We start from the raw sequence: 14,828 nt of genomic DNA, 5'->3' as shown, positions 1-14,828 counted from the left end.
AACAGACTTATGTCGTCACAGAATAGCGATTTCTGACAACCAACGCGTTGGTTAGATTTGAAAGATCAGAAGTGAACATATTATACAAGATTGGAGCTATGCTCGAACCATGCGGAACACCTGCTCGTACGGGTAGCAATTTAGATTCACAATTCTGATAGCTAACCTGAAGAGTACGATCAGTTACATAATTTTGAATCATTTTGATCAAATAAATAGGAAACTGGAAATCGGACATTTTTGCTATTAAACCTTTGTGCGAAACACAGCCGAATGCTTTTTCTATGTCTAGAAAAGCAACTCCAGTGGATAACCCAGAAGATTTATTTGTTTCTATCATGTTCGTAACTCTTACAAGTTGTTGAGTAGTTGAATGTTCATGACGAAATCCAAACTGCTCTGGTAAAAAAATTGAATTCTCTTTTATATGAGACATCAATCTCAACAAGATCATTTTTTCAAAAAGTTTACTGATAGAAGAAAGTTAGCTAATTGGTCGATAACTTGATGTTTCTGCTAGATTTTTATCAGGTTTGAGGATGGGATTTACTTTAGCGTTTTTCCATCTTTTTGGGAAGTAAGCTAATGAAAAACACTTGTTGAAATTTTTAACCAGGAGTTTGAAGGCAACATCGGGAAGATTTTTAATAAGAATATTAAAAATTCCATCATTACCAGGAGCCTTCATGTTTTTAAGTTTTCTAATAATTGATTTAATTTCATCGAAATTCGTCTCAATAATGTCATCTTGTGATAACACTTGGGTTGAAATATGATCATATTTCAGTGAGACTTCATTTTCAATAGGACTCACAACGTTCAAATTAAAATTGTGGACACTCTCGAACTGCTGAACAAGTTTTTGAGCTTTTTCGCCATTTGTAAGAAGTATTTGATTTCCTTCCTTGAGAGCAGGAATCGGTTTCTTAAAAACCTTAGAAAGTTTCCAGAAAGGTTTAGAATATGGTTTAATTTGTTCAATTTCTTTATCGAAATTTTCATTTCGCAAAAGAATAAATCTATGTTTAATTTCTTTTTGTAAATCCTTAACTATGTTCTTCATAGCAGGATCACGAGAACGTTGATATTGTCGTCGACGAACATTCTTCAACCGAATGAGCAGTTGAAGATTGTCATCGATGATAGGAGAATTTAATTTAGTTTGACCTTTGGGAATTGAAAGATTTCTAGCTTCGATAATGTAATGATTCAAATTATCAAATGCTGTGTCGATGTTCGCAGAATTTTCTAAAATGGTTTTATGATCCACATGATTTTCAATGTGAGATCTATAATCCTACCAATTAGCTCTATGATAGTTGAATTTAGAACTAATTGGATTAATTATAGCTTCGTTGGAAAGTCGGAACGTTACTGGAAGATGATCTGAGTCAAAGTCAGCATGTGTAATCGGTTCACTACAAATGTGACTTTGATCTGTTAGAACCAGATCAATTGTAGACGGGTTTTTCACGGAAGAGAAACAAGTCGGATTACTGGGATGAAGAACTGTGAAGTTACCAGCTAAGAGTTGTTTATGAAGTATTTTACCATTACTGTTATTTTGCATACAATTCCACTGGACATGCTTAGCATTTAAGTCCCCTATTACGAAAAATTGTGAGTTTTTGCAAATCGCCTTTAAAAAAATTTAAATGTTCGCCGGTGCATTGGAATGGCAAATATGCTCCAGCGATGAAAAAAATTCCATGAATGGTTTCAACTTCGATTCCCAAGCTTTCAATAACTTTAGTATTGAAAGAAGGTAAAATTCGATGTTTAATTTGCCGTTGGACAAAAATGGCAACTCCACCACCCATTCCAGTAAACCTGTCAATTCGATGAACCACATAATGTGGATTACTTTTCAATTTGACATTTGGTTTAAGAAAAGTTTCTGTCACAATGGCAATATGAATTTTGTGAACTTTGAGAAAATTATAAAATTCATCTTCACTCGATTTCAAAGATCGAGCATTCCAATTTAAAATATTCAAATAATTATTTAACATCACTGTTAAATTTTAAATTCATTATATTATTTGCAAATTGCCATCCGATTTGAAATGCTTCAAAAAGTGATGAAGTCGCATTCATTCGGATGATCATTTGAAACAGTTGATCTTGTAGGTAGATCATTTTATTTTCAGTTATATCACCTAAATCGACTTCTTTTAAACAAGCGAATGGCATTGAAGGAATATTGGTAGGTAGACTGCCATTCGAAGAAGATGATTTGGCCGATCTACCTATTGTAAATTGTTTTCGCTATAAGATGAACTGCAAGGCCTGTGTTTCCTGTGTTTTGATAAAAATTAAAATCAAAAAAAAAATTAAAATTAAAATTAAACCAGAAATTAAGTTTAGAAGCTGTGAAGATGTTATTCATAGAACAAGGTTCACAAAGCTCAGAGATGTGATATTACTTATTTTAGATTGAAAAAAAAACTTCCATGTTTTTTTCATGTTTTATTTCCCGTCATTCTTCTAAAAGGTAAGTTTCCAGGGCAAACATTATGTTTGTGACAGTAGTACAGGTGTTACTATATTTCATACTGTGTACGGACTTTCCTACAACATGTAGTTTCATATTTTAAAGCCATCTTGACTCTTTAGTGGCGCATAATCAGCGTATGCAGGTGGATGAGTATGGTTGTTTCTGAACGATTTATGTTCATTTTACTGCGGAAACTTCTCTGCTAGAGATGTTCCGTACGCGACCAGGAAAGGAAAATCTATCTCATCGTAAGGCACTATATAAGAATCTGATAATTTCTAAAATTGTGTGCTCTGTTTGTGCTGCCCTCCGGAGGATTGGATGTGAGGAAGCTAGCTTCATACCATACTCGTTTAAAATGAGCAAATCACAAGTTTAATGTTTATTTCGCTGTTTTTTCATATCTTTATAAGAACTAAGAAAAGTGCCATCAGTGCATTCTGCTACACCTACATTATCGTTACAAAATTTTTTGAAGCGTCAGAAGTTTGCTGACATAGCCATCCAGTATGAAGCATAGCGAAGAACATTCATCCAAAGGAATGAACTCCATTCGAGCAGATCTCGGGTTTATATCTGAAACTAGAGACTGTATTGTTTAATTCATTTTTTCATGTGCTTCTCAAGCGGGTTTGTTACTTGTATCGATGTTTTACTTTATATCTAACCTCGCAAATATGTTGAATTAAATGAAGTACTGTTTTGTTATTTTTTAAGTCTGTCGATTAAACTAAATATTCCTCACAGGTTTCTATGTTCACTCACTCAGATCTATTTCCAAATATTTTGTTTATTCGTTGAGGTACTTCACGCTGGTGGCTTGCTTGGGGTGGGCGGTGCTACAACTATCAGGAGGCAGTCTGGTAGGTGCTGTATTTCTTGTGCGATTTGCTGTAGCTAGTTTTAGTTAGGCAATAATGGATGGTAGCGTTGTTCCTATCCAAGAGATAATATTTTAGTTTTATTTCAAGTGTGCTATCTTAAACGAAGCCAACATAAATTGCAGTTGCTATATGTGTGCGCGGTTGATTGTTGTTGAGTCATTGGGCCGACAAGTTACTAAGGAATGTTTACAACGGAACTAAAACGATTTCAGGAAAAAAAAAATAAAACAGCAGATAAGCACATCCAGAAGTTGGTTTGAGATTTTGATGGCGCTTTCGCACAAATCTAAATTAATAAGCTTTCGATAAAGATTCATACAAATACTAATGATTTTTTTGTCAGTACTCCATAAGACTCGTATGTTTTCAACTCAATGATGTATAAACTGGTGGCGCTGATCTCATGACTGTTATGTCTACTGTTTTTTCAGTGTATACATAAATAGCGTTTACTTTGAATTAATCAACGTTGAATTTATCGAAGATCTTGGTTTCAAGTGTTTTTGTTAAAAAATGTGAATAATAGAAGAGTGAATAATAGAAGAGAAATTAAAGAGTCACTTACTCATACGGCCATTTGAATAATGAACCTGCAGATATGAAACTTAACAAAATGTATCGTCTTTTTACTCAAGCTACACGGAAAATACGAACTACCTATTGTTTGACTTCTTTTTACTTAATTTCAAGTTCTTTTGAATCTTTTCTTTCATTCGCTCCTTCCATTGTTGTCAAACCACCAGCAAAATCAACTGTTTTATTCGGGCGTTTCCTTTCACTACAAGTATAAATGTATTACAAGAAAATACGCAGAAGTAAATTTTACTAAAGATCTGAAATTAGATTTTTTTCAAAGATTTTCTTCAGTGTCGGAAAATAACTGTCGAACTGTCGAAAACAAACATGCTCTCGATCAGGGTTATTTTTTACCATTTCAACTAGAGTGCCCATAACCAGAGCAATCGACCTGTCAATAACGACACTGCCAACCCGAATAAAAAATTGTAGAAAAACAATACGATTTGTTGTTACAAAACCTTCCAAAATTTTGCTTTGACCACTGAAAAATATTTTAATGTATTGTTATACACTATTAAATTATTTGTGACCATGCCTTTTACAATAGAATGTATAGGTTGTTAAGTATCGTAACAATTAAAATCATAAAATTTTCCCATACATGTTTTCTTGAAAAACAATCAAATGTACAGTTTGCATATTGTTTAAAACACCACGTGTACAGAAAACTCAATTGTGAATCGTAGAAACAATATATTGAATGGTAGAAACAATATGTTGAATCGTGAAAAATTAAAAAAATCTTGTCAAGATACAATAAAATGTATTGTAACCCATAGATCTAATTGCGAATCAATTGTTTGTGCTGTAAAACCAATGGTTCATTTTTTTACAGGAACCTTTCGGATCAAATGTTCTGAATTGTTGCCAACATTACGGATAAGAAGTCTTCACTCTGGTTATAGGCACTCGAATTTCAACAACTACTTGATCATCAGATTTCAACCAAAAGGCAAAATTAACCGCCAAACCGTCTGAAACAAGTTCCAACAAATTGAGGTGTTGGTTTCGTTTTCGCGCCTTTTGATATCACGCCTTTTTTGTGAGAACAGAAAAACACCTGCTTACACCTGAATCTCAAACCCAGATTAAGTTTCTTGTTCGATCTCTAATTGCAGCTGTGTTCCACGATAAGAACTCTGTTCCAGAACTGGATCTGGACTCCGGATCTGAATTCTGGAATAGAATTGTGACACTGTGTTTTAGGAATGAATTCCAAGCCTGAGAACTTAGTTCTGTTTCTTAAAATTAGGGTTTAAAATTCAGTTTTTGCATTCAGTTTAATAATTAAGGCTCAAAGTCCAGCTCCAGAATTCAGATCCAGTTCCATAGATAGTTCCAGAATTGAATCTGGATTTTGGTCCTGAGCGTTGGATTGGAATTCTGAAAATAAATTCCGACTCCCACAATTTCTAAAATTCCGTTTTAGGATTCAGCTTCAGAATCCAAGTCCAGCCCCAGAACTCGATTCCAGAATTCTGATCAAGTTCTAGGTTTTAGTTGAAAGTTTTTTTTAGTCCAGAATCCAATTCCAGAAGTCAATTTCAGAAATGGACCTGGATTCCGAATCTGAGTTCAGGGCCGAAATTCTGGAACTAAAAGATCAGGACCTAGTTCTATTTCTAAAATTTGATTTCAGAATTCCAGAATTAAGGTTCAGAATTCAGTTCCGAAATTCAGGTCCCGACTCAGAATGTAAATCCTAGTTCAGTATTCAGGTCCAGTATTCTGGAACTAAAATTCAGATTCAGACTAGAATCCCGGTCCAGAATTCAGTTCCTGAATACTGAACCTGAATCTAGGCCCTGTTCTAGAATTCTGGTATAAACCTCAATTCCCGGTCCAGGATTCCAGACCCGGAATTCAGCTTCTGACCCAGGATTCATCCGTGGATCTGGACCTGAACCTACTCTATGACTTTTTCAGATTCTGATTCAAATCTTGGGTTCGGGTCTGAATCCAGACCTAAATTTACCATATTACTGGTTCAATTTTAGATCCTGGTCCTGGACCCACTATATTACTAATCCAAATGCTGAGCCAAGCAAAGATCCAGCTCTAGAAACTGGTCCTGTACCTGGAATTACCATAATAAATGTCCAGATCCAATCATATGATTAGACAAAGTGCAGTTCCACGATCCGAATCTCGATTTGGAATTAAACGAATCTACTTTTAAAAACAAATCTATTTTCTTCGTATTCACATCCACGGGTTATGCAACTGACATTACCCACCCACTTTTTCTGCCATACCTATCTTTATTATGTTAGCAATTCTAGAAAGAACTCTAATGACCCCCATTCACAAATTTTTGTTAGGTTAGGTAAAACACAATCAAAGCAATACATGAAACTTATTGACGGATTCGCCATGACAGTTAGGATTCTCTTCCAAAATAATGTCTAGGGCAGTGCAGTAGCATGCCATGGAAGAAAAAAAAACAGAAATAAACATAAATAGACAAAAACCTATTTTCAATCAATGATATATGGACGAATCATCTCAAAATCATCAGCGTCATAGTTTCTAAATCAACCCAATGACTCCCAACACCATTAACCGCGGCGCTAGTTTCGACTCGTTATTACCTATGATTACTAGCTATCAAGTTTATCTTTGCACATGTGTCTTATCATCTAAAATGTTTCAATTTCTGATCTACGTGTTCTTCTGTTTACAAAATAGTGCTCGAATGTGGATAGAACAAATATACAGGGTATAAATCTAGGCTCGTGATAGCGGCTTACGTGGAGTATTACTGCAGCAGTTGACAGAAAACGAATGTTAGATTTTATAGCCAGATTTGCGCCGGATTCATAGCTTACATTTTTAAATGTCTTTAAAAAAATGAATTGGTATCACATCTTTTATTATGCTCGATTTTTTCCATTTTTTTTTAATTTCATTAACACAAACTCAAATACATTGTTTATGTTTGTTTTTCAGTGTACTGTATAAGCATGTAGAACCATATGTGCTAGGCCATTTTTTTGTTTGTAATTTAAATAAAATATAAAGATCGACAATTTCTGTGCGGATAGTAAAAATTTTAAATCATTATTTTTAATAATAAACATCGAGTGATAAAATGAAATGAAAGAGGGAAAACAATTACAATTCTATCTTACCGATATAACTGGACAGATTTTTTGCTAAATTATAGGTGTAAATATCACTATAACTGTTAAAGGCGAAAGATATTTAAAAACAAAAAAAACACAAACATAAAAATTAATTGCCATTCTGTGATGTTAAGGAAAATTAGTTCGGGCTCACCCCTGGACGTACCCCTCATTTCCACAGTTTGTCGGACATCATGTGATAGAGGGGATTAAGTATTCATCTTCTGAGTAGAATTTAAAAGAAACATAACAAAGAAGCTCACGCTTACTATTGCACACGCGGTCTTGCACTATCTCTCGCATTCTTTCACGCTCAGACAAAACACACCACAATTTAAGCTCTAGCTTTCTTTCGTCATCGTTCAGTCACCCAGTTCCGTTGTAAAGGTATAGTCGGTCACCTCCATTAGGCCACAAGAGGTGGAATCATCGGCTTTTCCTTCATCCAGCTGGTACAGATAGCTTAGCAGGCGTTCCTCCTCGTTGCCGACCAGGTGCAGCATCGGCCGATGGTACTCGGGATGCTGGGGATGGTGCTGCAGATGTCGGTCTCACATGTGAATCGTGGCCGCCGTGTAGCGTGCCTCACCTCGCCGCCAGGACCATTTATTCGGACGGTACTGTGCGGGGTGGAAAAGAAAAATGTTTATTTATATGTTTGAATTAAAAGCTGCAATTTTGATGTAGCAGACCCTGTCAGCTTGGAGCGAAATCAATCTTCAGTTCAGCAACGCCATCGCACGGCATCACATTCAACATATCATGTCAATTGTATGGGTGCGCAGCCCTGCTATTTTGGCGCGCACGAATTTGACATTTCTCTCCCCTACTTCTATGTATGAGATTCGATGCAGACTCACCTGAGGGCGACATGCTTGCAAAAAAGGATGTTGCCAATGATTTGTTCGGGAAATGTGAGAGCTGGATATCTTGTTAATATGATGTCTTTGGATGTAGTCAATGAATGATTATGGATTACATGAAAGAAATATGAATGAAAATCTGAGACTAGTCGGCTTTAAGGTCTGAGGACAGAGGGTCGCGTGTTGAGTTTTAAATCGACCACGTGGCTCGCTTTGCGCATCGTATTTCTCTTCTACTCTCTCGTATATGAGCAAACTGTACCGGGTTGCCAGCATACATTTTATTATTTTGATGAGAAGTTTTATCACATCAATCTATCGTATGGGTTGATTCCAATGAACAAGGAAAAAATATTCAACTTTCACAAAGATTGAAAGTCTGTGTCGAGCCAATTTTATTTCTGTCTCCTTTTTCGGAATGCTATCAGGAAACCAAAGCAAAAAAAAAGGTGGATGCATTGAAACTGACTTTGTTTCACAGAAAAATACAAGACTTTTTTTATCTCGATAACATATATGTTTTTATGTACTAGTTGCATCTAAACTAAATTATCTAGACTTTGTCACGGTAGATTTATGATACAAGCCTTCAAAGCCGAGATATTCGATGAACAAGTAGAGGTATGCATTTCCGAGCGTTCCAATTTTCAGTCAGAAAAAAATACAACACGACCGCTAAACTCAATGAATCATTTTGAAAATTTCACAGAATATTCTCAACTAAATTTCAAAGACATTGTCAGGTGGATTTTTCTATATACAGGGTCCGGCACTCGAAGTGTAACCAATTAAAAAGGCCATAAATTCAGTTTGGAAAATTACTTTTACTTAATTAAAAGTACAAAATGTGTAAAAATAATACAAAATTCAGAATCAATTCACTTTTGCTCGATATGACCATCTTTTGCCTTGACTTGATGACTTGAGAGAGCAAAGGAGTTGCTTCGTTTGGCCGAAAGCGGTCAATTTCCGAACATTGTATTTTCTGACGAGAAAATTTTTCCAATTGAGCAATTCGTAAACTCTCAAAACGATAGGGTTTACTTGACCGACCGTTCATACGAGAATTTGAGTCATCGATTGGCCACCAGGAGGCAGCACCCGCAACAGATAATGGTTTGGGCCGCTGTAACCGCAGATGGGCGCTCTCCAATCGTTTTCATCGAGCCTGGCGTCAAGGTAAATGCGACATATTATCGGGAAAGTATTCTGGAGGTTGCTTTGAAGCCGTGGGCAGACAAACATCTCGGTGGCAGACCATGGACGTTTCAGCAGGACTCGGCACCGTCTCACAAAGCTCGAGTGAACCAAGAATGGCTGAAAAACAACGTTCCGAACTTCATCACGTCCACACAATGGCTCTCGAATTCACCAGATGCGAATCCAATGGATTATTCTCTTTGGGCCATTTTGGAGAGCAAAGTCCGAACTAAAAGATACACCAGTCTCGAGGCGCTGAAAAAAGTTATTGTCCGCGAGTGGGCCAAAATACCTGCAAGTCACATTCGGTCAAACGAAGCAACTCCTTCGCTCTCTCAAGTCGTCAAGGCAAAAGGTGGTCATATCGAGCAAAAGTGAATTGATTCTGAATTTTGTATTATTTTTACATATTTTGTACTTTGAATTAAGTAAAAGTAATTTTCCAAACTGAATTTATGGCCTTTTTAATTGGTTACACTTCGAGTGCCGGACCCTGTATTGCGAGGTGCTACACTGCAAGCACTGTACCTGGGTCAGGTACAGGCAGCACACCAAGTTCAGTGGTGTCCACAACGACGGCAGAGCAACTGAGATAGCAGAAAACGACAGAAGACTGCCAATTGGAAACAGCAGTAGACTGCCAATTGGAAATCGTTGGATGAGCTTCACGTCGTTCTTTACGATAAAGGAACAGAGACATCAGCTACAAGGTAGATTTAATTTAAGTAATTTTTTTTATTTCTCTTATATCTGAAATTTAACTAAACATAAGTTTTCATTTTGATATTATTAATTCACAAAAAAAAAATTAATGTAATGGATGATCTCATGGAAGTATACTAGTAAGAGCTTAAATACTCCGAGGACTAAACATTATCCAGAGGGTACCACTGGGCCATGGATAGTCTATCTTCGAAAAAAAAGAAAATATTTTAAATTTGATGCAAATTACAAAGGATTTGACATCACATTTCTCTGAAGTTAAAGAAATATGTAAAGTTAATAGAGATAAAATTCGAGTTGTTGTCAACGACTTGAAACAGGCAAACGACATTGTAACCTGTAAATTATTTGCTGTTGAATATAGAGTTTACATTCCATCGAAGGAGGTGGAAATTGACGGTGTTGTGACTGAAGCAAGTAATAAATCTAAATGTATAAAATGTCAAGGGCCTCATAAGGATAATCTTTGCGATAAAGATGTTCAAAAATGTGTTTATTATGGGGAGAGTCCTCATGATGATCTTTCAGTATGCGATGCATTTAAGTTGCGTAAAGACAAAATGAAGCTTTCTTTAAAAGCACGGTCTAAGCGCACATATGTAGAAATGCTTAAAACGGTCATACATGTCTCCCCTTTGGAAACCAAAAACGGTTTTTCAAATCTTGCGGAGCCAGAGGAATCTGACTCTGACGGAAATAGTGAAGATACCTCGTTTGTCACTCCTCAAGGGTTTGTTAAGAGGAGATTATCAAACCACAAAATACCAAAAAAGACACCTAAAATTACACCTTCAAAAAAAAGATCCCCGTGTTAAAGTTAAAAAGCCAAATTTAAAACCAAAAACTGTGCCTCCTGGTTTGTCAAATTCACAAAACAATCCAGGAACTAGCTCAAAAAAAGACAATAATGCAGTGGGCTCCGTTTCACATTCACCAACAGGATTACTGAAGTTTTCGGAAATTGTAGAATGGATTTTCGCAGCGTTCAATATTTCTGAAACTCTACAGACCATCATTACGGCATTCCTTCCAATAGCTAGAACTTTTTTGAAACAGTTATCAGCTCAATGGCCAGCTCTCTCAGGTTTTGTATCATTTGATGGATAATTTATCATCCGCCGCAAATGATTCAATCACTGTCCTGCAGTGGAATTGTCGAAGCATCATGCCAAAACTTGACTCATTTAAAGTTTTGTTGCATAGTCAAAAATGTGCTTTGTGCGAAACATGGCTTACATCAAACATGGCCTTTAATTTTAATGACTTTAACATTATACGTCTCGATGGAGACTCCCCGCATGGTGGAGTGCTTTTAGGAATTAAGAAATGTTATTCCTTTTATAGATTAAACATTCCTTCGACTTCTAGTATAGAAGGAGGAACTCCTCAGAATTTTGAAAAATTCTTGACTTTAGAAACCAAGTACAAGAGCATACTTCGGGCCAAGAAATGTAGCTATTGGAGACATTTTGTCGAAAGTTTGTCAAGAGAAACCTCAATGAGCACTCTTTGGAATACGACCAGACGAATGAGGAATCGTAACGTAGGAAATGAGAGTGAGGAATACTCGAACCGATGGATATTTGATTTTGCGAGCAAAGTTTGTCCAGATTCTGTTCCTACGCATAGCATTATTAGGGAATCTTTTCCAAATAATGCTTTCATGGCCCCTTTTCAATGATGGAATTTTCCATAGCACTCATGTCTTGTAACAATAACACTCCTGGGTTGGACAGCATTAAATTCAGCTTGGTGAAGAATCTGCCCGACCTCGCAAAAAGACGTTTGTTGGAATTGTTCAACAAGTTTATTGAGCAAAATATTGTTCCACCTGACTGGAGGCAAGTGAAAGTTATCGCCATTCAAAAGCCGGGGAAACCAGCTTCCAATCACAACTCATATAGGCCCATTGCGATGTTGTCCTGCATCAGAAAATTGTTCGAAAAAATTATTCTACGACGTCTCGACACTTGGGTCGAGACGAACGGTTTGTTGTCAGATACTTAGTTTGGCTTCCGTAGAAATAAAGGGACGAATGATTGCCTTGCATTACTTTCGTCTGACATCCAAATTGCCTTCGCTCAAAAGCAACAAATGGCATCTGTATTTTTAGACATTAAAGGAGCATTTGATTCAGTTTCCATTGATGTTCTTTCAGACAAGCTCCACCAACATGGACTCCCAGCGGTTATAAATAATTATTTGCACAACCTTTTGTCAGAGAAACGCATGCATTTTTCACATGGCGATTTGGCAACATTCAGAATTAGCTACGTGGGTCTACCACAAGGCTCATGCCTCAGTCCGCTCCTTTATAATTTTTACGTGAATGACATTGACAGCTGTCTAGTAACCCCATGTACACTAAGACAATTGGCAGATGATGGCGTAGTTTCAGTTACTGGACCAAAAGCTATTGATCTGCAAAAACCATTGCAAGATACCTTAGATAACTTGTCCGTTTGTTTATAACATGTTTATAAGACAATATAATATATTAAATACAGGTCGACATCGACCATCAGAAAAGTAAACGTACAACGCCCTATTCAATCGAATTGTCTTCTGGTATGTATTTAAACGCATTCCAGGATAGTTGAATTGATGGAACAACTCCAGTGATTGGAGAACGTTTTCAAGTTCGAGTACTGATTCAAAAGAGAATATTTTCTCTTTTATTGCTTTACGTCATAACAAAAATAATCACATGAATCTCCAGGAGCCGTCGGTTTTACTGCGGCCCGGCTCAATTTTTGTAAGTCCGGCAGGTGGCCACCCTGTTCCCCGGTAACATCGGCAAAAGTGAAGTTACTCTAACCATAAAATAAGCTAGCCATTGTAAACACTAAATAAAAATAAATACAAACTCAAACAATGAGTCTTGACATGAGGATGAGTGTAATAAAAAATACATGACCAAACCACGATCACAACACTTCGATACCTTTTGCATCTTTGATTCGAAGCAGTATAGAATAGAAAAAAAAATTGAATCATTTGTTAGACTTGTTGGCAGTGCCCAAGGTATCCACCGTAATACTCACTCTGATGAGCAGCTGACCGCTCTTGGTGTGCGGATTTCGGTATGCGTACAGCACCCAGCAACCGCAGCTTAGCAGAATACCGCAGATGACCATCATCGACACCAGTAAACTGCTGCTGGATGAGTGCTGTTCCATGGCCACATGGAAGGCCGGAACCTTGTTCACACTGTCGTCCCCGCTGGAACTGCTTGCTCCGTTTTTGTTGTTCACATTCTTCGACAACTGAATCTCGGTTTCGTGCCGATAGGTTCCATTCGCTTCGCTGCCCTCTGTGCTGATTTCCATCGGCTCTCCGTAGTTATTGCCCTTCTGGCCCAACGCGGGACACACGGCAATGTCCATGATTTGTGTCTTGTCGCAACCTGACCGAAGGAGAATATATTTTAGTTAACTGATTTGTTGTAGCCCATATCGTGTAGTTGGTTTAGACAGTTTACCTTTCTGTATCCAGTCTTGTCGTTTGCGGTCGACTCCGGTAGAGCATCGGTTGAGTGTGGGACACCAAATGCACTAGAAAATTAGCATAATTCTTATGATTTTTAAACAAATAAAAAGGTTTTCAATATATCTATTTATCCATTAGCTGAATTACCCGGTATACGACAATGCAGGAACGACCGAAATTAGTTCAGCGCCTAATTCGTTTTACTGTTTTTGAATTAATTGAAATTATTAACAACAAAATTGCCAAAATAACTAATCAATTAGTTAAAATTAAAAATTAACTTTGCTAAAAAAAAAGCTTTTGTTTTTAGAGAATGTGATTAGTTGTCAAATATTCTAGACACAAACCACAAAACTTTCAATCCAATACGAAATTTTCATTACCAACTAATTTTGTGGTTGAAATAAAAAAATGACGCTGTCTATCACCATAACTGCTTGAAGACAGCACAAAGAAAGCAAAAATGAAATTGGTTTTATTATTAAGTTTATTAGTCAAAAACTTATGAGAAGTGTCAAAAAAACACAATTCATTAAAAAGCTAAAAAAGATAGTCTAGTTGAAACTGCTTGGAAATTGTACTGATGTTTTTTACATGTGTTATGATATAAACATATTTAAATTTCTAAATCGATATTTAAAAATGCAGTAAACTCTTAGTGGAAAGTGTTTTTGTCGTAAATACGACTTACTTTACTATGGGGCGCCTTTTCAAAATTAGCCATATGAAAGAATGGGCAGAACTTAATCGTGAATATCTCGACTTTTACTAATGGCAGCAACATAATTCTTTCACTATTTCTTCAAACATATGATTAGGAATTCAGGATAATATTTTGAACAGTGCGAGATAACCACAAACAACTCAAAAATTAAGTTTTCTCAAAATTTAAAAACAACGCGTAAATCTCTTCACTTTCGCATGGGTTTTTCGCGCAAAAACGACGACTTTGAGGTAGTCAGGCACATATCTTCAACTGAACGTTATAAAAGGGGAACCGTAGTCGAAAATCGATTATTTCTTGTGCGTTGGATGGAAGCAGACGTCGGGGCGAGAAGACGCATCCAAACAGCGGCATCGGAGAGCGCACCTTCTGCGTGGTTGAAAACCTCAAACGCTCAGGTTGTAGTTCTCTTTTGCCTCCCGGTCGTCAAGGCGAGAAGACGCATTTAACCAGTTTCGCATCATTTGGCACTGCGAGTGGATGTCTTGCGGGTTGTACGCAAAGCTAGTTTCAACTCAAACAAGAGCGATTGCATCATGCAACAAAGTTTCTGGTCGTTTGCATTGGAGAGAAAGAGAACGAAAAACGAAAAGTGGACAACATTATATAAAATCAGCCGTTCTCATGGCTCTAAATGTTATCTAAAGAACTATTAAGATTACTTCTTTGCAAATCGAAGGTAAAAATCATCTGTTTAATGAAAATCCCAAATAATTTGATTTCCTTCGTGCACTTTTCGTTGTG

General features: G+C 36.8%; 1 protein-coding gene across 3 annotated transcripts in view; it reads right to left on the bottom strand.

Annotated features, from left to right (window-relative positions):
* Positions 1-2,449: 2,449 nt before the first annotated feature.
* Positions 2,450-14,828, bottom strand: part of LOC131439030 (plexin domain-containing protein 2) — a 73,500-nt gene continuing 61,121 nt past the window's right edge. Inside the window, exons 6-9 of one of the 3 annotated variants that reach the window (XR_009231043.1) lie at positions 13,353-13,425; positions 12,916-13,277; positions 7,778-12,824; positions 2,450-7,705 (exon numbers count right to left, since the gene is read on the bottom strand). Coding sequence is in view for 2 of the 3 variants with exons in the window: in XM_058609527.1 (XP_058465510.1) it covers positions 12,717-12,824; positions 12,916-13,277; positions 13,353-13,425 (543 nt within the window). In the remaining variant the exon portion in view is untranslated. Of the gene's footprint in view, positions 12,825-12,915; positions 13,278-13,352; positions 13,426-14,828 lie in introns of all 3 variants that reach the window. The other 2 variants (XM_058609527.1, XM_058609528.1) reach the window with 2 other exon arrangements.

Source organism: Malaya genurostris, chromosome 3, assembly GCF_030247185.1.
Source record: "Malaya genurostris strain Urasoe2022 chromosome 3, Malgen_1.1, whole genome shotgun sequence".
NCBI lineage: Eukaryota > Metazoa > Arthropoda > Insecta > Diptera > Culicidae > Malaya > Malaya genurostris.
This window is presented reverse-complemented; position numbering and strand designations above follow the sequence as displayed.